Source organism: Pleurodeles waltl, chromosome 7, assembly GCF_031143425.1.
Source record: "Pleurodeles waltl isolate 20211129_DDA chromosome 7, aPleWal1.hap1.20221129, whole genome shotgun sequence".
Classification (NCBI taxonomy): Eukaryota; Metazoa; Chordata; class Amphibia; order Caudata; family Salamandridae; genus Pleurodeles; species Pleurodeles waltl.
The window spans coordinates 907,061,628-907,086,317 of NC_090446.1; the positions used below are offsets into that span (position 1 = coordinate 907,061,628).

The window sequence follows — 24,690 nt, forward strand, 5'->3', positions numbered from 1 at the left end:
ATGCTAGCATTAAGATCAGGCACAGGCTTTGGGTTAAGTGTAGGCTTAATTTTTAGAGTGAGCATTAGGCTTACATTTAGCACAAGTGCATTGAATCTTTTAAACATTTTTGATTCGTTTCAGGATTTTATTTGCAGCAGTATATTGAAAACCATTTTAGTTTTTTGTATTTCAATTTTTATATTTTCGTTGATTTCAGCATAATTGCGTTTATGCGTTATAGATTGTATGATGGAACCACGCATGAACGAACAACGCATGCATTAACAACGCGGTCAGCACAATGACCGCATTGTTTCTACGTATGCCTTTACCACGCATGCCTTTACGAATTTTTTTGTTGAAATAGCATGCTTAGTAAAAGCATGCGTGGAAACGGCATGCGAAACGGCATGCATGTCTCTATCATACAACCCCCCCACCCGCCCTAAGGCCCAAAACAACCCCCACCCCTAATACTTAAACTACCCCGAACCCCCCACCCGCCCTGAGCCCTAAAATAAATAAAATCCTAACCCCCACCTCCTTCCTTAGAAACTAAAGTACTCTAACCCCCCACCCGCCCTGAACCCTAATGAAAAACCTACACTGACCCCTACCTCTTCCCCAGGAATAAAAATTACCCCAACACCCCTATCCGGCCTGAGCCCTAAAACCTTCCCCCTAAGTAAACTACCCGGCCCCCACCCGCCCTGAGCCCTAAAACCTTCCCCCTAAATAAACTACCCCAACCCCCACCGACCCTAAGCCCTAAATTCACTCCCACCCCTAAAAACTGCCCCACCCCTGCCTCAAACCCACTTACCTCACTGCTTCCTTTCCCACTCCTAAAAAATAAAATAGCCGACCCCCCACCCTAAGCCCTATAAACCGAGCTCCCCTAACTCCCCAACCTGCCCCTAAAAAAAAGCCCAACCTGCCACCCCAAGCCCTTAATCCACCCCACCCCTAAAAACTACCCCCACCCCTGCCCGACCCCACTTACCTCACTGCGTTATTTCCTGATCCTTCCTAGTCTTCTCGCCTCCCTCCTCCCGCCCTTCCTTAAACCTTCCCCACCCCTTCAAAAATAAATGACCCCACCCCACCCCACCTTAAGCCCTAAATAAAAATAACCAAACCTCCCAGCCTGCTTCTAAAAAATAAAATAGCCTGCCCCCCACCCTAAGCCCTTAAAAACAAAAATACCCAAACCACCCCCCACCGCCCCTAAAAAAAAAGCCTGACCACCCACTCACCCGAAGTCCTTAATCCACCTCCACTCCTAAAAACTACCCCCCAGCTCCATTTACCTCACCACGTCCTCTCCCGATCCAATCTGCCTTTTTCTGTGCCTTTACCACGCATATGCATAGTTTGGCACATGCATGGTTAAGGCACATAAAAAGGCAGTCGTTGTTCCGGCAAGCGTGGTTACGCTTGCGTGGGAAACATCCGCGTTGTTTACAATGCATTTTTCAGGATGTTTCTCAGCATTCGTATGGCCTCAGCACTCTTTAGGAAGAAAATAGATATGTTATTGCTGCGAGCTTTGTGTAATACTGAACGGCATGGCCAATGGGTTCAACGGCAACATGGCTCAGTTGAGTTAATAACTCACTAACGACTTGACCCTTAAGCAGTGTCTCTAAAATTTGGGGGTAACTGTCAGGGGCTGTCTCAATCAAGCAAGTTGGAATAGCTGTACCTGGGTCATGTAGGGTCTCTACTTCAAATTCCAAGTGGCAGCTTATAATATTTCCATGTTCATGTCTTCATGTATGGGGCATGCATCTGAAGAATGTCTAGGAAGCAGTGGATCGGAGTTGGCAGATCGGACTTCACCTGCCACTGGCTGTTGACTTCTTGATGCTAGTCCACAATAACAGTCCAGAGCTCCTTCCGGATTTCTGTCTGGAAGATGTGAAAGACTTGCTTATTAGCTAGGGAGCAGCTGCTTGTGTGCACGATCTCGCGTACATTTTACCTTTGCCACATTTTGGCCTAGTTTCTTGAGTCTACACAGCTTCTTCGTTATCTTTTTCAAACTGCTTAGAAATCCTCATCAGTACACTGAGGCCCATTCACACCCAGTTTGCAAGCAAAGTAGATTGTAAATCTGATAGGTCAGTGCCTTGTTCTTCATGTGCACCCAGGTCTTCGGGCACCTATGGGCTTGGGGAGAGTCGATTGTTGCTTCGTTATGACTTACTTCTCCTTCACAAACAGAAGCCTCTGGACCTCCCCTATTGACTCATGTTTTTGTTTGCTCAGGTCTCCCATCTAGTTGATGTTGGGTCATTTGCTGTGGACTTAACTACCTAGGTCTTGTAACCCCAACTGGTACATCCAGCATCCATACTTCCAAGATTAATTCTCTGGTGCCTTCCTTCAGTTGAATCACTTAATTTGCATGTTTAATTGGAATAATGTAATCGTCTTGATAACGTCTCCAGTCTTTAAAGGTGAGGATTACATTTTTAATAAGTCAAAGAAAATCGTCATTGTTTTAGGCCCCACCTCTACTATAGTATTGTGTGTAATAAGCCCGTTATCGACCTCTGCTTCTTCTGTCAGCCTTCTGTGAAAAGGCCAACAGAGACCTGAAGATAGTATTTAATGTTTGCATGATGACACCAATTGCTTCAAGGATTAGGAAAGGCAGGTGAGCTGTTGTCCACAGTTTGTCTCTTCTTGTTATTGCTTCCATTAACGGGCCTCTTTCCTTCTCCATGCTTAGATATGATTGGTGAGGAGCAGCCAATGCCATCTGACCAACCAAGCACCCAGTGCCATCTGACCAACTTCTAAATCCTGAAGCACTTCATTTGGCTTGTCAGTAATTGGCATCTGTGCATGACCATACGTGCCACCATTGATAGAGCTGTCTGTGCTGTCAGTGCTGCTGGCGTTATTGATGTAGCAGTCTGTGCTCGCAATAAGACCCAAAATCTATATATGTTTCCTTGTAACAGCAAGTGTCCTAGATAAGAACATCTTTAATATGAAAGAGTGCTAGATGTCTGGTCGATTTTTTGGGCCACCTGGGAAGAGTGGCTGATAACTTGGCCAGGCACTGGCTTGAAGAAGTAGGCCATAGTTCTTTCGCCCAATCTGCCCACACCAGGGCTGGTCTTGCGACTGTCATGTAAGATTGCTCCAGTGTCAGATATTTGTTTTGGACCAGAGATAGAACTAAATAGTGGCAATGGCATTGATGTCGCCAATATTAGTTTCCAAGGAGGCTGTGGGTGGCTATAAAGCCATTCCTATTACCATGTTATCCAACTTAATACCCTTGATGCCCTTCTTGGACTTGTCAACATAATAGATATGCACAGGGATAACTGAACTGCGGTCCAATACGTCCGCCTTTTCACTGATATTTTTTTGCCTCACTTTTTTTAAGTTGTGCACATATTATGAGGAGGTGGGCAGCCGCAAGTGTCACCGATCCTTGCCTTCCTCATTTCTATAGCACCACCTCAGTATGCCTTGGTGACCACCAACATCCACCAAAAGCGACAGCAAGCGCCTACACCCAAAACAAAGTGTATCCGATCATTTCTCAGCTCCCACAAGCAGCCGTGAGCCAGACAGAACTAGCAAGCAGCCCTAGGAGGTGCTGTACAATGGAGGGGGTATAGCGCAGTGGTCCTATGCACAGGTCCAAAAAGAACCCAGGGCAGAAGGCAGAAAACAGAAGTTCCACATGAACTACATAAATGCAGCAGGAAAGAGTGACCTGAGTGCCTCGGCCACTTTCAGAGCATGGGTAGAACACTTTCTGACATGTACACCCCTAGCTATATCTCTCTTTGCTTAGTTCTTTCAAAGGACGGCATGCAGATTTATCTGCACAAAAGTGGGAATTCCATCTGCATCTGAATGAGTGCCTGACTTGAACTCCTGCTTGCCTGGATGCCATTGTTGTGCAAGTCCTGATAGGCGACCCATCAGCTTCCCAGGACATTGACACCACTCCCTCCGCCCCTGGAGCTGATATCGATGTCTGGAGTAAGGATCCTGGTTCAATTGTCCTGGGGTGTAGGTTAGAAGATGAGAGGGAGAAACTCTTGCAAGGTTGAGAAAATGTGTGAGTATTTATGGCGGTCAGTATGCTGCGGCTGCAGTTTGTAGGCACTAGAATGCGTGCTTTGATGAAGCATAACATTGCCCATATGTTTGCCCTGTGTTATATTTCACAAGAGGAAATGCTCTTTTAGCACTGCCTAATTCTCTTCCGTGATATCTGCAGGACTAGCCCGTCTTCAGTTACTCAAAAATCCACAGTTCCAATCTAGGAGAATTTATCTTCAGGTTTCCCGTTGGGTTTTCTTGCTCTTTTTATCACAATTTAACCTCCTGACTAAGGTTAGTTGTTCACTTTCAGGTCCGTTTGGGAGACTCCATCTTCCTATCAGTCAAGGCTGGTTGTTCCTTCCTTTTTGGACCTAGGTTCATATATAATTTTCTGTTCATGTGGATCCCTTGGACATTATTGCTTGTCTTTTTGCTGAGGTCATTTGTGAGTGCCTGTTTCCAAAAGTCACCAGCACATCTTCCAGAATAAGCACCCTGCACTCCAGGTGTCCTATTACACATACAGTGCACTTTCCCTGTCTACACCACGGCGCACCTTAAAACAGGTGTGCCGGGCACAAACAGAGAAAGTGTGCCCTATTACATTGAATGCGCTGCCCCCACAGCAGCCGCAAACTCGTCCTGCCCGGGGGCAGCGCATTCAAGTGAATAACGGAGAAGCTTTGAAGCAGCCGCTCCATGTTGTACGGTACGGATGCCAACCCGCCTGCACTTTTAAGGGGGATTAGAGATCCCCTTGCTGGTGGGGACAGCAAGTGACTACACCAACCTGCAACCTGCAAGGGGATGTCTGGGGTGAAGCCATAGGACGCCCTTTCTTCCCTGCAGAATGGTGCCATCATGGGGTGCACTGTCGTTGCGCCTCCTGACAGCTTCTTTGCCTCTGCGCCAGTGTCTATAATACAGCACAGGTGCATAGACAAAGGGATTCCCTCATTTGCATGGGGCCACACCCCATGCAAATCAGGGCACACCCTCTGGTGATAGCTCTGGCACTAAATGTGCATCAGCACTAGCTGTATTATTACAGAAAGTGCACCACAAGCATCTGCCGCCCTTTCTGTACTATCAAAGTGCCATGGGCGTGCAAAGAGGGTGCACATGCCCATTGTGCCCCCGGGCACTTTTTATAATATGGCCCCAGAACTACTGAAGAGAGATGAAGGATTTTTGATGTCATAGTTTGCCACTTTCGGTCCTTATAAGCCATACCTGGTGAGAGTTGATGGCCTTAGATCCACCCTCATGCTCACAGAATGCTAACCCCCACTAGATTCAGTTAGGTCTCAATAAATTGACCCCAGCCCAACCCTTGATAGCTTGGCAACGAGCAACAAGGCTTAACTGAGTGTGTAAAGCATTCAAGTATCATGAAACAGTAATAAAATAAAACACAGGAAAAAGTTTAAAAATCCCAAACCAATTTATAACAATAGGAAATATGTTTATCTTTAATTTGACATGAAAACGAATAAAATTGGATGAGGGGAACTGAAGATATGAAATTTTAAAGAAGTAATGTTTTTTAGCGCTTAGAAACTAAAAGCGCCACTCAGGGTATCTGGTCTCATCTTGAACGGGGCAAAGTCAAAGTTTAAGGCCGACCGTTATGGAGCCCTGCTCGGCTACAGCAAGCGGGAGGCCTGGGTCAAAAGTTTACCTTCGGACTGTCTTTTTCTTGAAGATTTTTTTCAGCGGGATCAAGTCAGCAATCTGATCTGACCTCCCTGGAGCCCTCTTTGGATACACGTCACAGGAAACCTCTGTCAAGATTTCTACATTCGGACTTAGGCAATTTTTCGGGACGAAAATCTTTATCTGAGCCAAAGCTGAATCTTTATCCAACGTGCCTGGAGCCCTCTTCGGATACACTGCATGGGAAGTCTCGGCCAACTTTTTACCTTCGGACTTAATTACTTTTTAAAAGCTTTTTCTCTCCGATGTCGGACAAACCTCCACAGCAAGCTGATTTCGAGTCAACGTCTTTGGATTGCCTTTCCAGGAGCCCTCAGTGAAATCCTGGAAGTCTGGGGCTCCTGAGCTTTTCAGTGGGACGAACTTGCAAATCAGGCCGGAACACGGTTGACGTAAGCTGTCTTAAAACTCGATGGCGGGTTGGTTCCTTTATGGAGGTCTTTACCAAAAGTTCTTCAATCTTCTGGATCTTTTTCCAGAAGGTCTTTGAATGTCCTTTAGGAGTCCACAGCTCCCCCCAAAGTTCCAGAAGCTCTGAGTTGCACCTTGAGGGCTGGGACTCCAACTACCAGAATGCACTTGGCTCAAACTCCAAAATGACTACTGAACAGTGGTCAGCTGGTCAATTTCTTCAGGATTTGATGCAGGGGATTCTGGCTAGATATTTTTCACCTGTAGCAAGCAGGGAGTCCCTTCTTGAACCAGTTGAAGCCAGGCAAAGTGCTTCTTGTGGTGAAGCCCAAGTGTGCAGCTGGTGCAGTCCTTCAGAGTGCAGTGTCCAGGTGCAGATCAGGGGTCCAGTAGGGCAGTCCTTCTTCTTCTGATGTTGTTCCTTGTAGAGATCTGAGTTGTAGGTGCAGCTCTGCCATATGTATCCTTGCTCCTGGGGTGAAAAGCAGGGCACTTGACTGTCCAATTAGAGGCAGGCCACTTCCCCTTTGGATGACCACTTCCTGGGAAATGTGGCAAAAATCAATGACAGGGAGCAACATTCTTTAAAAATCCAACATGGCTAAAACGGAATTTTGGAGATTCGGTCAGGCTGAGCCCACTCACTGGTGTGGCTAAAAATCTTAAACACACCCCTCTCCTGCCCTCTCCTACTCTAATCAAGAGGGCACCTAATTGTCTGGTGTTGCAGGAAATGGGGAAGGTCCCGAGCTACTCCAAATCTTCTTCCCTCCCTTTGAAGACCAATTTGGCTGCTCTCCCCCGATCCTGTGTCACCATCTGCTGAGGCAGATCTCCTCCTCCAGGCACATCCATTGTGTTCAGCCCAGGCCACTTCACAACTCATCAATGCAGCCTGGCAAGGCTGCCAGAGGCTGGCCAATCAGGGAAGGGCACTACAGAGCTGAAATTGGCAACTTTATGGTAGAGTTTTAAAACTATTTACCTGAACTAATTCTATTAAATCCAACAATGGCAAGTTGTGGGGTTTATTATAACAATTAATTTGATACCAAATTCAGAATATCTGTTTTTTATGGGGACTTTATTAATTCAAATAAAGTCTCCCCATTTTAGCCTAGGGAGGTCATTCACTACAGTGAGGGAAAACAAATGTGGCTAATTTACCTCACCAGGGCTTATAAAACAAATTTTATAAGGTCCCTGCTTACATGGCACCCAACCATAGGGACAATTAGGGCACAGCTTAGGGGTGACTAATATGTAACAATAAGGTAGTTTAAGACTTTGGAAGTACTTTTAATTCCAAAGTCGAATTTGCATATAACTTTAGTTTAATAGCAGCCAGTAAGGCAGGCCTGCCTTTAAAATGACACTGGCACCTCAGCAGTGCACCTATGCACTACCTATGCTGGGGTCCTTAAACCTACATGCCCTACCATATACTAGGGGCTTATAGGTAGGTTGATACTGCCAATTATAATTAGCCTAATTTGCATATCCACCTTACACAGAGCACTGGCCCTGAGACTGATAAGCTATACCCAGGGCACAGCTAAGAGTCAGTAACTACCAGTATCTGTCCAAAAAGTTTGAGGGTGACCAGTGCAAAAAGGAGGAGTCTCCTACAGTGGTTAAGTAGCCAAGTGCTGTGTCAAAGCAACAGGAGCTGGAAAGGAAGTAAAATACTGCTGGTTTAGAGCCAAAAGAGAAATGGTGGTAACAAAGCAAGCGATTGAAAACACATAATAACAGGAATACTGGCATTAACAAAGAAGGAAGTAAGAAGTGCTTATTCCTAACATCGAGCATGGGAGGTACTGTAGGTTAAAAATTAGCAAAGTGCTGACTTCTGCCAAGAGGAGCACTCGCGGTAAGGTTAAGCTATGACTGATGGCAGAAGGAGTACTGAGGTAAGTGCTAAAGTCCTGGCTCATGGCATTCGGGGGACCTGCTGTAAATAAGCAAAAATGGGTTGAATCATAGTGTGGGCATAGGAAAGCCCTAAAAGTTGTCCATCACAAAATACTGCCTCAATGGCACACCCACAGGAGAAGGAATCTTAGACGGTGTTAAACCTCAATTTTTTGAGGCAACATGTCCCAGAGACATGGCAATTTACATCATATCAAAAATACAGTCAAAAAGGTAAGAACACTCTCAGTAACCGAGATCTTGGTCAGGAATAAAATGTAAAAGATTTGTCACAAAAATTCAAAAGGTGCAGTGCAGAAATCCTAACTGCAAAGTTATAAAACCATTGCCATGAAGGCATTCAGAAAATAGAGTAACATAGGATAACGTACAGAATCAGAAACATTTTAAGCCCCAAGTCACCAACAAAACAAATAACAAAATGGACAGCATCCCTAGAAAGACCGGAAAGTCTTTCGGCTCACCCACCAAAATAAGGGTTTATATACAGTTTCCTTGCCTAGGAATTCATCAGATTCCTCTAAATCATCATGGTGTGAGCAAAAGAGTTATACTTTCAGCAAATCAGAGCACAGGTCTATAAAATGTCATATTACCTTAGCATCCAAGCTCTATCCCACTAAATGAATATTGATACTGCTCACTCTATCCTGGAAACAGCCATTACAACATGGTCATTACCACGCATGACCATTACCATGGAGCAATTACCAGTCATATGCCTTTACCATGCATACCTTTACCACACATGCCTTTATCACGAATATACCTTTGCCACGCATGTCTTTACAACGAATTTCGTTGTAAAGGCATATGTGTGGTAAAGGTTTTAAAGGAAAGGTTTTTTTTCAAGTTTGTAAAGGCATGAATAGTAAAGATGTATGTCTGGTAAAAGTTTTGGAGCTAAGTGCGGGTAAGTATTAAATGTTTATATATATATATATATATATATATATATATATGTCCAGTTGAAGGCGTTTGGCGAAACGCATAGACATTTGGCCAGGACAGCGTGATGGTGAATTTGTTCTATTTTTACTACTATTGATTGATTTTTTTTCATAATAAATTGCTGACGTTGGATTTATATTGAGAGATTCTTTCTCTTTTTTGGAAATTTTTCTCCCTACCGAACACGATCCCTGTGGGATTGTGAAGCCGTCCGGTGTTTTATTTTATTCACTGGGTTCGATTTACATTTTATATATATATATATATATATATATATATATATATATATATATATATATATATATATATATATATTTATATATATATATATATATAATTTCCAAATAGCATTTTTAGGGTTTAGGGTCAGTACTGGTTTTTGGGTGGTAAGGGTGTTTTTAGGCTTTAGGGTGGGTGTAGGTTTTTGGGTAGTAAGGGCATTTTAAGGTTTTAAGGTGGGTATGGGTTTTTGGGTGGTAAGGGCATTTTTAGGTTTTAGGGTGGGTATGGTTTTTTGGGTGGTAGGAGCATATTTAGGTTTTAGGGTGGATATGGGTTTTGGGTGGTAAGGGGGTTTTAGGTTTTAGGGTGGGTATGGGTTTTTGGGTGGTAAGGTTATTTTTAGGTTTTATGGTACATATGTGTTTTTGGGTCGTAAGAGCATTTTTAGGCTTTGGGTGGTATGGGTTTTGGCTGGTATGGGTTTTGGGTGGTAGGTTTTTTTTAGGATTTTGGGTGGGTATGGGTTTTTTTGGGGGGTAAGGGCATTTTTAGGTTATCAGGTGGGTATGGGTTTTTACATGGAAAGGGGTTTTTAAGGTTTAGGGTGGGTATGGGATTGAGGGTGGTAAGAGGTTTTTAGGTTTTAGGGTTGTATGGGTTTTTGGGTGGTAAATGCATTTTTAGATCGTGGGGTGGGTATGGGTTTTTGGGTGGTAAGGGTATTTTTAGGTTTTAGTTTGGGTATGGGTGTTTGGGTGGTAAGGGTTTTTTAGGTTTTAGGGTGGGTATGGGTTTTTGGGTGGTAAGGGCATTTTTAGGATTTAGGGTGGGTATGGGTTTTTGAGTGGTAAGGCCATTTTTAGGTTTTAGTGTGGGTATGATTTTTGGGTTGGTAAGGGCTTTTTAGGTTTTTGGGTGGGGATGGGGTGGTAATGGTATTTTTAGGTTTTAAGGTGGGTAAGGATTTGTGGGTAGTAAAGGGTGTTTAGGGTTTAGGATAGGTATGGATTTTAGGGTGGGTTGGATGGCAAGGTAATTATATATATATAATGTACTATGGGGGGTGATTCTAACCCTGGCGGTCGGTGTTAAAGCGGCGGCCAACCCGCCAACAGGCTGGCGGTAAAAAATATGGGATTCTGACCCTGGCGGGAACCGCCAACACAGACAGCCACTTTAACACTCCGACCGCCACGGCGGTACAAACAAACAGCGCGGCGGTCACCGCCAACAGCCAGGCGGCAGCCAATGTACCGCCCACACTATCACAACTCACCAATCCGCCACCTTTTCCGGGGCGGGAGCACCGCCAATAAAAACACGGCGGAAACAGACTACGGACAGGAAAACGCTCACCACTACGCACTCCAGGAGGAAGGAGGACAGCATGGAACCCGAATTAAACATCCTACCTGCTCTCGTCTACCTTCTCATCTGCCACGAGTACGAAGTCCGGCGCAGACGACAACGGTGAGTACTGCACCTACGACACACGGGAGGGGGGAGGACGAAAGGTTACGGGCACACACATATGCGACCCCCCCCCCCAACTATGTACACACCAATGCAGAGCAACAAGTCACAGTGACACCACCCAAACACCCCTGAAAAATGCTAGGACATAATCAAATTTGGAATAAATATTTATGTACCAAAAAGCTCCTGAAAATTATCGTACAACCATGAAAGATATTCACAACAAAACTAATGACATACACATCAGTGTATAACTGAAGTAACAAGTCCTGCACATCCTACGAATTCATCATGTCCGTGGGCCAAAGTTTTGAGAAACAAGGGCAAAGCCCACACAGGAGACCTGAGTCCTTTGGAGAGAACACTGCAGGGGCATCAGATGTAAAAACTACAGGCACCTCAGGGGGAAGGGGGGGGGCACCACAGCCACATGAGTCCACAACGCCAGATCCACGAGGAGCCACCATGCCCACTGTACCATCCTGGGGAGTGCAAAGCCACAGTCTCTCAATGTCTCTACAGTGGGTGGGCTGCCCACTGTACCATCCTGGGGAGTGTAAAGCCACAGTCTCTCAATGTCTCTACAGTGGGTGGGCTGCCCGCTGTACCATCCTGGGGAGTGCAAAGCCACAGTCTCTCAATGTCTCTACAGTGGGTGGGCTGCCCGCTGGACCATCCTGGGGAGTGCAAAGCCACAGTCTCTCAATGTCTCTACAGTGGGTGGGCTGCCCACTGGACCATCCTGGGGAGTGCAAAGCCACAGTCTCTCAATGTCTCTACAGTGGGTGGGATGCCCACTGGACCATCCTGGGGAGTGCAAAGCCACAGTCTCTCAATGTCTCTACAGTGGGTGGGCTGCCCACTGTACCATCCTGGGGAGTGCAAAGCCACAGTCCATAAGGTGGATGACAGTCTCCACTGGTCAAGGAGGAGGCATGGTGGGCACAGTGAACCATAAACAGTGATTGAGACAGCGGTGCCCAGCGGAGCGGTGCTTGAGATGAAGGGCCCAGCGGAGCGGTGCTTGAGATGAAGGGCCCAGCGGAGCGGTGCTCGAGATGAAGGGCCCAGCGGAGCGGTGCTTGAGACGGCGTTGCCCAGCGGAGCGGTGCATGACAGGAAGGGCCCAGCGGAGCGGTGCTTGAGATGAAGGGCCCAGCGGAGCGGTGCTTGAGACGGCGGTGCCCAGCGGAGCGGTGCATGACAGGAAGGGCCCAGCGGAGCGGTGCTTGAGATGAAGGGCCCAGCGGAGCGGTGCTTGAGATGAAGGGCCCAGCGGAGCGGTGCTCGAGATGAAGGGCCCAGCGGAGCGGTGCTTGAGACGGCGTTGCCCAGCGGAGCGGTGCATGACAGGAAGGGCCCAGCGGAGCGGTGCTTGAGATGAAGGGCCCAGCGGAGTGGTGCTTGAGACGGCGGTGCCCAGCGGAGCGGTGCATGACAGGAAGGGCCCAGCGGAGCGGTGCTTGAGATGAAGGGCCCAGCGGAGCGGTGCTTGAGATGAAGGGCCCAGCGGAGCGGTGCTCGAGATGAAGGGCCCAGCGGAGCGGTGCTTGAGACGGCAGTTCCCAGCGGAGCGGTGCATGACAGGAAGGGCCCAGCGGAGCGGTGCTTGAGATGAAGGGCCCAGGGGAGCGGTGCTTGAGACGGCGGTGCCCAGCGGAGTGGTGCATGACAGGAAGGGCCCAGCGGAGAGGTGCTTGAGATGAAGGGCCCAGCGGAGCGGTGCTTGAGATGAAGGGCCCAGCGGAGCGGTGCTCGAGATGAAGGGCCCAGCGGAGCGGTGCTTGAGACGGCGGTGCCCAGCGGAGCGGTGCATGACAGGAAGGGCCCAGCGGAGCGGTGCTTGAGATGAAGGGCCCAGCGGAGCGGTGCTTGAGACGGCGGTGCCCAGCGGAGCGGTGCATGACAGGAAGGGCCCAGCGGAGCGGTGCTTGAGATGAAGGGCCCAGCGGAGCGGTGCTTGAGATGAAGGGCCCAGCGGAGCGGTGCTTGAGATGAAGGGCCCAGCGGAGCGGTGCTTGACAGGAAGGGCCCAGCGGAGCGGTGCTTGAGATGAAGGGCCCAGCGGAGCGGTGCTTGACAGGAAGGGCCCAGCGGAGCGGTGCTTGACAGGAAGGGCCCAGCGGAGAGGTGGCGAGACAGCGGTGCCCAGCGGAGCGGTGCTTGAGACGGCGGGCCCTGTTCAGCGGTGCTCTTCTGCACCGCGGGCCCTGTTCAGCGGTGCTCTTCTGCACCGCGGGCCCTGTTCAGCGGTGCTCTTCTGCACCGCAGGCCCTGTTCAGCGGTGCCTATCTCCACGGCGGGGCCCTGTTCAGCGGTGCTCTTCTGCACCGCGGGCCCTGTTCAGCGGTGCTCTTCTGCACCGCAGGCCCTGTTCAGCGGTGCTCTTCTGCACCGCGGGCCCTGTTCAGCGGTGCCTATCTCCACGGCGGGGCCCTGTCCAGCGGTGCTCTTCTGCACCGCGGGCCCTGTTCAGCGGTGCTCTTCTCCACGGCGGGCCCTGTTCAGCGGTGCCTATCTCCACGGCGGGGCCGTGTTCAGCGGTGCTCTTCTGCACGGCGGGCCCTGTTCAGCGGTGCTCTTCTGCACGGCGGGCCCTGTTCAGCGGTGCCCTTCTGCACCGCGGGCCCTGTTCAGCGGTGCTCTTCTGCCCCGCGGGCCCTGTTCAGCGGTGCTCATCCAGCAGGTCAAGGGAGCCAGACCTGGCCTGGACTCCCGGCTCAGTCGCCCTCGGACCGTGACGTTTCGGGACCCTTCGGGGACGGACTCCTGCCCTCCTTAGTGTCCTCCTTCCCAGCTGGGATGTGGCATGTGGGGTCCACCTTCTCCGCGCTCCTGCTGCCCTTCCGCTCCTTTGATGGGGCTCTCGGGCCCTTGCCTCCCCTAGATGGTGTGGGTGTTGAAGTGGCCGCACATTGCTCCTTGGGGGCAGCCCTGTCGGTCCTCGCACGGCGGCCCTTGTTTTTGCGGGTCCGCTTGCCGGGGGGGGGGGCTGGACGTGTCCTTGCTGCTGATCGATGTGTCACTGCTGGCAAAGGGTGGGCTCCAGAACCCATGCACAACAGTGACACCCGAAGCTGGGCTGGTGGTGGCTGCGGTGCTCTTGGGACTCTTTGAAGATGGATGGGGGAGCTCATCGGGGGGAAAGAGGTCAAGGTTAGCCAGGAAAAGTTTTTTAGGGCCAAGGTAAAGGGTAGGAGAAGTGGAGATGGAAGTGGAGGTAGAGGAGGTGGTTGTAGGAGAGTCAGGTGTGCTGTCATTGGGTGAAGGTGCTGGTGCTGTAGGCTGTCGTGAGGTGGATGGCTGTTGGGTGGGTGGCTGCCTGCGTTTGTGTGTCTTGGAAGAGGGGGTGACAGACACAGTGGGAGAGGACACAGGGGACGTGTAAATGGCAGTCGGGGTGGTGACTGCACGAGTGTGGACTGTACTGGAGGGTGAGGTGGTGATGGAAGCACTGGCTGATGTTGGGGTGCATGCAGGTGTGAGTGTAGACTTCACAGGGAGGGAGGAGGGAGACGAGGAGGAGGGGGACACAGGGGTGGCAGTGGCTGTTGGCATGTCTGCATCTGGGTGTTGCTTGGGTGAGTGTTTGTGGGATCTGTGGTGCTTGTGTTTGGATGAGCTGCTCTTGGGTTTTGAGGTGTGTGCAGGCTGGTCTGATGGTGTGGATGGGATAGGCTGAGGAACAGGAGACAGAGAAAGGCTGGAGGCAGTAAGAAGGGGGAGGCTGGAAACAGGGACAATGTCTGCCGTCAGTGCTGAGGCCAGAGCAGTGAACGCTCGTTGATGGGCAGCCTGACCCGAATGAATGCCCTCCAGGTACGCATTGCTCTGTTGCACCTCCCTTTGCACACCCTGGATGGCATTCAAAAGGGTCGTCTGCCCAACAATGAGCGTCCTTACCAGGTCAATGAGCTCCGCACTGAGGGCAGCAGGGGCAACAGGGGCAGGGGCTGAGGTGCCTGGGGCGAAGGAGACGCGCGCCTTCCTGGGCTAACCGGCACGGAGCGAAGACTGAGGGGCTGCTGCGAGGGCGGGGTTGGTGCGCTGGGTGGCGGCTGTACCTGTAGAGGCGGGGGGCACGGATGTTGCCTCCACCGCTAGGGAGCTCCCATCCGAGGACGTGTCGCTTTCGCTGCTCTCACCAGCGGTCCCCGTCGTGGTGCTCCCCTCGCCCTCCGGATCACTGGTGCCCTCGGTGTCTGTTCCTGGGCCCACCGGGGCCTTGTGTCCTGCAGCTCCCTCGTGCTCCAATGCCAAATCTCCTCCGCCTGATGATGCTAATGCACACATGCACAAGAAGATGAAGAGAAAGGGTGGGGGGAGAAAAAAGAAGACCACGTTGAGTGCATGCAATGTCAACACCGTTGGCGGAGAGGACAGACACAGGAGCCTAATGCACTAAGCCGCGCATTCGGGGTACACTACTCAGTACTACTGACTAGGACAACAGGCCAAGAGACGTCAAACGCGCACATGGGAGATGCTGGACCTTCAATGGCTGTACTTGTCACCCTACCGAGGTGGGGGCCGGGGGCACAGGGCCATGCCTAAGGGAGAGGACTACACTACAGAAAGCGCCCTGGCCTAATGTCACCCACAGCCCTCCTCCCCCACCCAGACGCCTCCACTGCGCAGAAAGATAGGAGAATGTGCTGATACTCACCCCCTTGTGTCTGCTGTGATGTCTTAAAGCTCCCATCCAATTCTGGGTAGGCCACCGCCAGGATCCGGGACATCAGGGGGGTCATGGTGCAACTGGCACCCCTCCTAGGTTGGGAGGCCATCCCCAGCAGTGTTTCTGCGGTCTTCCTTGTTCCGCGGCGGATGTCCTCCCACCTCTTGCGGCAGTGGGTGCCCCGTCTGTTGTGGACCCCCCAAGTTCCGGACTTCCTTGGCGATGGCACGCCAAATCTCGATCTTCTGATGGGCGCTGACCTATTTGACATGTACAGGGTGGAAAGGAGGAAATTATCAATGACCTGCATGTTAGATGTGATTGGCCCCCCCCACCAACTTTGCCATATGGCACATGCTCTCATCTGTCGGGCGTTGCACTCCTCATTCGCCCCCCACCCCACCAACTTACATCCACCCCAATCCACACAGGCATAGCCCATTCCATGTGCACCCGGTGTACTCACTTGTTGGTCTGGAGGACCGTAGAGTAGCGCATACTGGGGGAGGACCCCATCCACGAGCTTCTCCAACTCTTCAGACGTGAAGGCAGGGGCCCTTTCCCCAGTCGCAGCAGCCATTGTATCTTCCAGACCGAGGTCACAGCAGCACTTGCAGTATAGGTCCTCTCCTGTGGATGATCAGGTCTCGAGTGATTAAGCAGATAGAAAATGGCGGTCACGCCTGCGGCGGTGCGTACCGCGGCGGTGCGTACCGCGACCGCCGGCGCACTTCGTCATTGGCTCATGAAACCCATAGGCTTCAATGTTAACCAATGCGGCTTTGCGCCGCGGTCTTCGACCGCCTACCGCCACGGTGTGCCCCGCCAGCGCATTGACCTCACATCCCATTGTCCCACTTCACAGGTCAGGCAGCCGCCATTTCAAGGGCCTACATGGCTTAATTTTGACTGCGACACACAGGCCTAGGCCTTGCATTGCCACACATACACGCCTTTCAACCCATTGCCATTCTTTAACTGTGCAAGCTGTCTGTACGTACCTGTGGTTTGGCTGACTCTGTGCTCCATGTTGTCCTTCCTAGGCACCATCCGCTGGGACTTGGGATGAGAAGGAGGAATCCTCGCGTGTACCGACCGCTGGTGGACCTGTCGACAATGGAAGAACGCCATATAATACTTCGATACAGACTTGACCGTGCCACTATCCATGAACTGTGTGCCCAGCTGGAGCCAGCCCTGATGTCCCCCATCCGCCAACCCACAGGGATTCCCCCTCTGGTGCAGGTTTTGTCAGTCCTCCATTTTTTGGCAAGTGGGTCATTCCAGACCACAGTGGCCATGTCATCTGGAATGTCTCAGCCTATGTTTTCAAAGATTTTGAGTAGAGTGTTGTCTGCCCTGATGAAACTCATGCGGAGCTACATCATTTTACCAGAGGAGGGTGACTTGCCTACAGTGAAGGGTGATTTCTATGCCCTTGGACATATCCCCAACATCATTGGTGCCATTGATGGGACCCATGTGGCTTTGGTACCCCCAAAAGACGATGAGCAGGTGTACCGAAACAGAAAAAGTTATCATTCGATGAATGTCCAGGTGGTCTGTTTGGCTGACCAGTACATCTCCCATGTAAATGCCAAGTTCCCAGGGTCAGTGCATGACGCGTATGTGATGCGAAATAGCAGCATCCCCTATGTGATGGAGCAGCTACAGAGACAACGTGTGTGGCTAATAGGTGACTCTGGTTACCCCAACCTGCCTTGGCTACTGACCCCAGTAAGGAATCCCCGGACCAGGGCAGAGGAACGGTACAATGAGGCCCATGGGCGAACTAGGAGGATCATCGAAAGGACCTTTGGCCTCCTGAAGGCCAGGTTTAGGTGCCTGCATATGACTGGGGGATCCCTGATGTACTCACCAAAGAAGGTGTGCCACATCATCGTGGCCTCCTGTATGCTTCACAATCTGGCATTGCGACGTCAGGTACCTTTCCTGCAGGAGGATGGTGCAGATGGTGGTGTTGAAGTAGCTGTGGAGCCTGCGGAGAGTGAAGAGGAGGAAGACTCAGAGGACGACACAGACAACAGGGACAGAGTAATAGCACAGTATTTCCAGTAGCAGACAGGTAATGATCACCCATGCCATTTTACATTTCCTGAAAGCCTCCTGCATCTCAACTTTGTCGGTTTCCCCCCAGACCTATGGACATGATGTTTGAATTTCCCTTCCCTTTTCTGTGCTGTATGAGCCACTGCGTGACCTCGGCTTGGTTGGCCCATGGACTAATGCTAAGTTACCTCGGTATGTGTAATTCCCAATGTTCACAATACGTAATTGATATGTAATGTGTCATACATTTGTAAATAAGACAGCCTGAGTCCTGATTGATTTCAGTGCAATGTGTGATTTATTATTAGTGCATAGATATTGGTACATGATAGTGAAACAGTGATGGGTGGGGGTGGAGTAATGTCCATGGCGGAGTCCAGTTCTCAGTCTCACAGGTGCATTGTCCATACGCCTGTGGCAGGATGGAGCAGGGGCAGTTCAAGGTTTGACAGGGTGGCAATGTGGGACAGTGGGAGGACTTCAGGGGGTATGTGATGCTGGCGGGGGACTTGACATCCTACTCTGTCGGTTTTTTGGATCTCAGGCTCCTTTTGCGGGGCGGTTGTTCTTCAGCAGGAGGTGGGGTTCTGGTGGGCTGTCGTTGTGGTGGGGCCTCCTGTCCACTAGCGCCGGCGGAGGTGGTAGGCTGTTCCTGTTCCTGGCTAGTGACAGGGGCCCTGTGTGATGCCACATGGTCCCGAAACGTGTCCTCTATGCGGTTCAGGGCCTGGACTATGCTCCCCATAGCGGTTGAGATGTTGCTGAGTTGGTCGCTGCACCCCATGTAGCGTTGCTCCTGCTGTGCCTGGATCTCCTGGAACCTGGCCAGTACCGTCGCCATCGTCTCTTGTGAGTGGTGGTAGGCAGCCATGATGGTGGTGAGGGCCTCTTGGAGAGTGGGTTCCCTGGGCCTCTCCTCCCCCCCCGTCGCACAGCAGCCCTCCGAGTTGCCCTGTTTCCCTGGGCCTCTGTCCCCTGAACGGTGTGCCCACTCCCACTGCCCCCAGGTCCCTGTTGTTGTTGGGTTGGTGGGTTACCCTGGGGGCCCTGTAGTGGTAGACACACCGCTGCTTGACCGGTCCTAGAGACAGAGGCATGGGCCCGCTGGGTGGGAGCTGTGCGGTTGTTCCCAGAGGGGGTTGGGTCTGCAGTGGCCTGTGTCTGGGTGAGGGGAACCGACTGCCCAGAGGTCCCCGATGGTCCGGGCTGGTCGTCAGGTTCCAGGTCGACAGAGCTGCTGTCATCACTAGTGGCCTGTTCCGGGGGTGGGATGGACATTTCTGGTCCCTCCTGACCGGTGTGTTGTCGTTCGGGTCCTGCATGGGGTAAGAGGGTATGGTTATTGTTTCTGTGTGTGCATTAGCTTGCGTTTTATAGGTGCCCTTGTCCCCCAGTGCTGGCATTCCCTTGGGGGAGGTGTTGTGAGGGTGTTTTGTGGGGGGGGGGGTGATGGGTATGTGCAGTGGTCATGCTTAGGTGATGGGTGTCCATAGTTTGGGGGTGGCATGCAGGGATTGGTGTTGGGTGGGTTGTGCTGGGGAGACATTCTCAGGGAGGATGTGTGCTGGGGGGTTGGGGGTGAGGGTGGGGGTTAGCATGCTGGGGGTGGGGTGAAGTGGTTGGCCTTGTACTTACCAGAGTCCATTCCTCCGTGTACTCCAGCGAGGCCATCAGGATGCAGGATGTTGAGTACCTCCTGCTCCCATGTTGTGAATTCGGGTGGAGTGGGTGGGGGTCCCCCGCCAGTCTTCTGCACTGTGATGTTGTGTCGCAAGACCATCGAGCGCACCTTCCCCCGTAGGTCGTTCCATCGTTTGCGGATGTCCTCTCTATTTCTGGGATGCTGTCCCACCGCGTTGACCCTGTCCACGATCCGCTGCCAGAGCTCCGCTTTCCTCGCTATGGTGGTGTGCTGGACCTGTGAGCCGAAGAGCTGGGGTTCCACTCTTATGATCTCCTTCACCATGACCCGGAGTTCTTGGTCCGAAAAGCGTGGGTGCCTTTGTGGTGCCATGGGGTGGAGTGTATGAGGTGTGGGGTGGTGTATGTGATGATGTGTGTGTTGGTGTGTGGTGCTTTGTGCTTCTATGTGGTGTGTGTGATGTTGCGGTGTGCCTCTGTGTGTCTGGCTATCTATTCTCTGATGTGTCTCTCTGTCTCCTTCGTCTCTGGTTTTTGTTGGTAGGGGTTTGTGGGTGATGTGGGTGTGTGTTTTATATGGTATTGGATGTGTGGGAGTGGTGTGTGTATGGGTTTCAGGTGTGTGCCTTTCAAATTGTCCAATGTGGTAGGGGTTTGTAAAAGTGTGTGTATTTTGACCGCGGCGGGGTCTACCGCCAATGGAATACCGCGGTTGAATGACCGCCGCGTCGATTTGCGGGTCATAATGGGATGGGCGTATTTCTGTTGGCGTGGCGGTGGAGGTTTGGTCTTCTCCAGTTTACCGCTGGCCGCTGATGTGGCGGACTGCAGTGGAGGGCGGATTTTCGGAGGTTTTGCAGTTGTGGGTCAGAATGTCCGTGGCGGCTGGCCGCGGCGGTATTGTGGCGGCCTTCTGACCGGCGGTAAGCGGCTTTTACCGCCGAGGTCAGAATGACCCCCTATATGTATATATAGTAATGACCAGGCATTGCAGTGACCACTTTTTAAAGGCATGCGTGGTAAATGCATGCGTGGTTTCATCATACATCTCTCTATGCTAATGTCATCCACAGATAACAGGACAAACTAGTTACATGAACAACAACGACTATTGTGAATGAATGGGGTACAGTGAGTCAGCGGAAAGGCTTTGAGAAATTAAACATTATTGTGACCATATTGGAAAGGTTTATTTGAGACCAACAAGAACAGCTTCTATAGAAATAATCAAAAATGTCTCTGCTTGACAGTGTACTACAGAAATAATGAACAATGAACATGCAGGAGGAGACATCCATTTTGTACAAGATGGCTCCAAAGCCTAAACTGAGGCCTTGTTAACATATGCCTGAAAAACATACTTTTACAAGTCATAACAAATTTGTTTCAAGTGCATTACCGCCATGGCAATGTATACATGTAAATTCAAAAGTAAATCCACATTCTGCACATTATTAGTAATTCACAAAAGTATAAAATGCACAAAAACCTTAACAATAGCAAGAGTGACATTGCCACTGAAGAAGCAGCAGAGGCTAAATGAGAGCACCACATCTCTGAGAAGACCAGAACATCGCCTCACCCAGTAGGATGCCAAATTTCTATGTGAAGACAACAACTCTAATCTATAATGTCTGAAGCAATAATCACTCAAGTCATTATATTTAGAAGGACCCTTAATCCATGCTTAATTTGTAAAATGATGAACGCTTTTGCCCAAAACTCTGCTCAAAATCCCGTGGCCAGCACTATTAAATGTAGGCATGCTGATTGCATCATTTTGAATCCAATTCATGCCTCTTTAATCCATACCAAACACACTCTGCCCTTTATCACGCTCTTGCAGGTTCCTTCTTTTCTCCCTTTGTGATGGTTGTCTATCTTTCTCTTCCTCCTTCTTTCCCTTGCGTTTGTTTTTCACTCTCTTGTTTTTGGTCAATGCATTATGAGGAAAAATAAGTGCTGATCTCCAACAATAAGTGCTGTGGTCCCCACCTGCAACAATGGACTCAAATGAATGCTTGCATCGCACAAATGCTCTAGACTGGACTAGAAAGAGGACCACTTGTCTTGGAGGACACAACAACTTTGTAAGAGATGATGAGGGGTACAGTGCACCAAATGGTATTGAAAGACAATGCTAACGTTAGTACAGTACTATGCAAGCTCTGTAATGTAACTAGAAATGACGATGTAACATTACATATACCATCATTCAGAGGTGGTTGCTGGGCGCAACATGAAATGCAAACCCTCTTTTTGTCAAACAGCACTCTATCTATTGGCTGGGGTGGAGACAATCTGATGTGGCTAAAGGTGTTCTTGTAGAGATGGAGTAATCAAAAGGGGGACGTAAGAGCTGATGGCAAAGACAGGAAATGTGAAATAAAACCTGGCCTTCTGTCTGGGTTGCTACTTCAGATAGTAGGACTGTAGACAATGTAACATGTTGTAGAGACCTCTGGCCTCTCTGTGGTGATCAGTGACACCTCTTTTATGTCTATTTCCATCACAGCCGCTATGTTCTACACATGCAAGGCAGCACAGGGATTGGAGACCCCGGAGGCATCCGCTGGAACCTGTGCCTGTGCCTTCTCCTGTCCTGGGTCATTGTGTTCCTCTGCATATTGAAGGGGGTCAAATCATCAGGAAAGGTAGGTTTGGAGAGGGATTACATTTTGTAACTTTTATACAGTCCACGCTTTTGGCCTGTGTCCAAGAGTATTCCTACCTCCAAAGCGCTGTGGACAGCAATTGTTTTGCCATGGCGAATGTGTTCAGAAAGTGTTGAGAAAATGACTGGTTCAAAGTATAAATGCATGGGTAGCCTGCTTTCCACAAGACGTGACTCTGAGCCTTATGGATCTAGACACTCCTTCATCATCTGTACTTCACCTAATGTCAGGTGTGAGTCGTGTGGCAGTGCTTCTGAGGTGATGTGAAATTTCTGACAGGAAAGTCACTTTGGGGTGATTTATAATATGGTGGATGGAGGTTTGGCAGTTCAGGACAACGGAGGGTGAGGGGAGCATTTTGTAGTTTTCACTGCCCCTTCTAACCAGGGTTTTCCTGGCAGGGACCATAGTGCTTAAGTTGAGCCAGTGGTTTTGGGTGCTTGGCACCAACACTTAATTCTCAACACCAGCATCTTATGACAGTCTGCTACATGGTGGCACTGTTTGTCTAATTTAGAGACAACCACAACAATGGTTGTTTATTAATTCAATATACATTACAAATGACTAAAACCTGCAGCTGAAGCCATTCTTATAGCTTTGGGGGCCTGGAATATTGTAGAATTGCCACACTTGTAGGAGCGTAATGGTCAGTGGTTGTGTTGTTACTGTAATTGGCAGCGCTGACAGCAGCAATGGACAGTGTAAGTGTAAGTGGCCTCTTGAAGGGGGACCTTGCACTTATTTTTTTTTACAAATTAAGGACTGGGTGACGGGCAGTGAAAACCGACCTCAAATTCTGCCTATCTAATTAAGTAGGTGGAATTAGAGGTCAACCTCTGACTGCCCTTACTCCATCAGGCTGTCATAGGGGCTTAATCATGGCGGTGACAGAATTATCTCCACCATGATTAAACCAAAGTTCCGCCCGCAATTAAATTGATCAGTCGGACCTAAATTTTTGCGGTATGGATATCCAGCCGCTGGTGCGATGGAGTATCCACGATGCCAAGTTATAAATTAATCACAACATTTTGGAACCCCCTTTGATTCTATGGCAGCTCTAAGCCTTGCTCCTAGACTATTTCTCACATGTGCCTAGACCAATAAGAGAGTAATTGAGTGAGTGAGTGTGTGATGCACGTGAACTTGAGAGAGGAAAAATGAGTGTGAAAAATGAGTGCACCATTGAGAGAGTGAGGAAGAGTGAGAAAGTGAGTACACAGACGTGAGAAAGAGAAAGTGAAGTGGGTGGATAAGAGTAAGAGACCATGGGCCAGATGTAGCAAGCAGTTTTGCCCATTCTGTGTCTTTGGGAAAATGTGTTCTTACATATGGCCCCATATTCGAACAAGGCTCTAAGACTGAGTGATTGTGATAGAAATGGTGCAATGTTTTCTTGATGTACAGAAAGGAACTTGCATGGATGTAGACACACAGCTGATGCAGTGGGATTTTTAGACATCAATATTTATTCCGTATGTGTGATTTGTGAGCAAGTGAGGCTTGTGTGCGTACATTTCTCTCCGGTGGCCCTTTGATGGTGACATGCTTACCTCATACGTGTGAGGGATTCCTCATTAAAGTGCATGTGCAAATAATCCTGGGGGTTGGCATTGAATTTGTAATGTTCTTGGTTTCCTGAGCTGTGGTCACTGTCTCCACAGGTTGTGTATTTCACAGCAACGTTCCCCTACCTCATCCTCATAATGCTCTTGATTCGTGGAGTTACGCTGGACGGAGCTTGGATAGGAATCAAGTTCTACCTCACGCCCAAGTTTGACCACCTGCTAACTTCGAAGGTGAGCTATTCAATGTCACGTAGTCTTGGGTTCCCTCTACCTCCTTGATCTGTTACCTCTCTACCCATCCTACTCCCGCTGTCTCTTGAACTAGTGACTCATTCCAAGCAGGATAAGATGTTTCAGCACTGACCACCCCTGGAACATGTTACCCTTATTCCCATGCGGAACTGGAAAAAAACACCAAGTATCCTGTAAAACACAAAAAACATGTTCTCATACCTTGAACTTAAAAAATAATAATAACAACATTTTATGGGTCTCTTTGAGCCCTAACGTCATTTAGAAACGTCCCTTTTTAACTAGCGAGCAACAAAAGCAAAGTCTCAAAAACAGAAATCTCAATACATGTGAACGTGCATAGGACCGCAACACACTCTAACTGCGAGATACGGCGCTAAGATTCTATGTCGACACACGATACCCATGTGAAACGTTTGGATCTTAAAATTCTTTCACTTGAAATTCGTATATAAAATCTGGCTTCCAAATTATCTGCAAATATGGTGCAGCTGTTGAATAAGCACGAAATGGGAAGAAATGGGAAGGCAATTTGTAAGTCACACATAATCAAGAATAAAGCTCTATATTAAGATACTAGGGTCCATATTTATACTTGGTTTGCGCTGAATTAGCGCCATTTTTGTTTTTACGCTAATTCACTGCAGTCCTAACTCCAGATTTATACTTTGGTACTAGACACATCTAGCGCCAAAGTAATGGAGTTTACGTCGTTTTCTGGAGGGGAAAACCTACCTTGCGTCAATGAGATGCAGGGTAGGCGTTCCCGTACAGAAAAGGATGATATGGTCTTTGCGCCATATTTATCCCCCTGTGCTAAAATCCAGCATGGGGGGGGGGATGGGGGCCTTAAATAATGGCGCTAAGCTTGCTTAGCACTATTATTTAACGCCTGGGTCTGTGCAGGTGTAAGGGGATCTGTAGGCAGATTTCCATGGTTGGAGACCATGGAAATTGCCCACAGGTGCCCTTCCCTGTCCCCAGGGACACCCCCACCAACACCAGGAGGTCACGTAAGGATGGGGGACTC

The 24,690-nt window shown here is 49.6% G+C and overlaps 1 protein-coding gene across 2 annotated transcripts in view; it reads left to right on the top strand.

Moving 5' to 3' along the window:
* Window positions 1–24,690, top strand: part of SLC6A7 (solute carrier family 6 member 7) — a 230,056-nt gene that overhangs the window by 90,445 nt on the left and 114,921 nt on the right. For both annotated transcript variants that reach the window (XM_069199534.1, XM_069199535.1), the window contains 2 exons: window positions 21,678–21,816; window positions 23,505–23,639. In XM_069199534.1, the coding sequence (XP_069055635.1) occupies window positions 21,678–21,816; window positions 23,505–23,639 (274 nt within the window). The remainder of the gene's footprint in view (window positions 1–21,677; window positions 21,817–23,504; window positions 23,640–24,690) is intronic.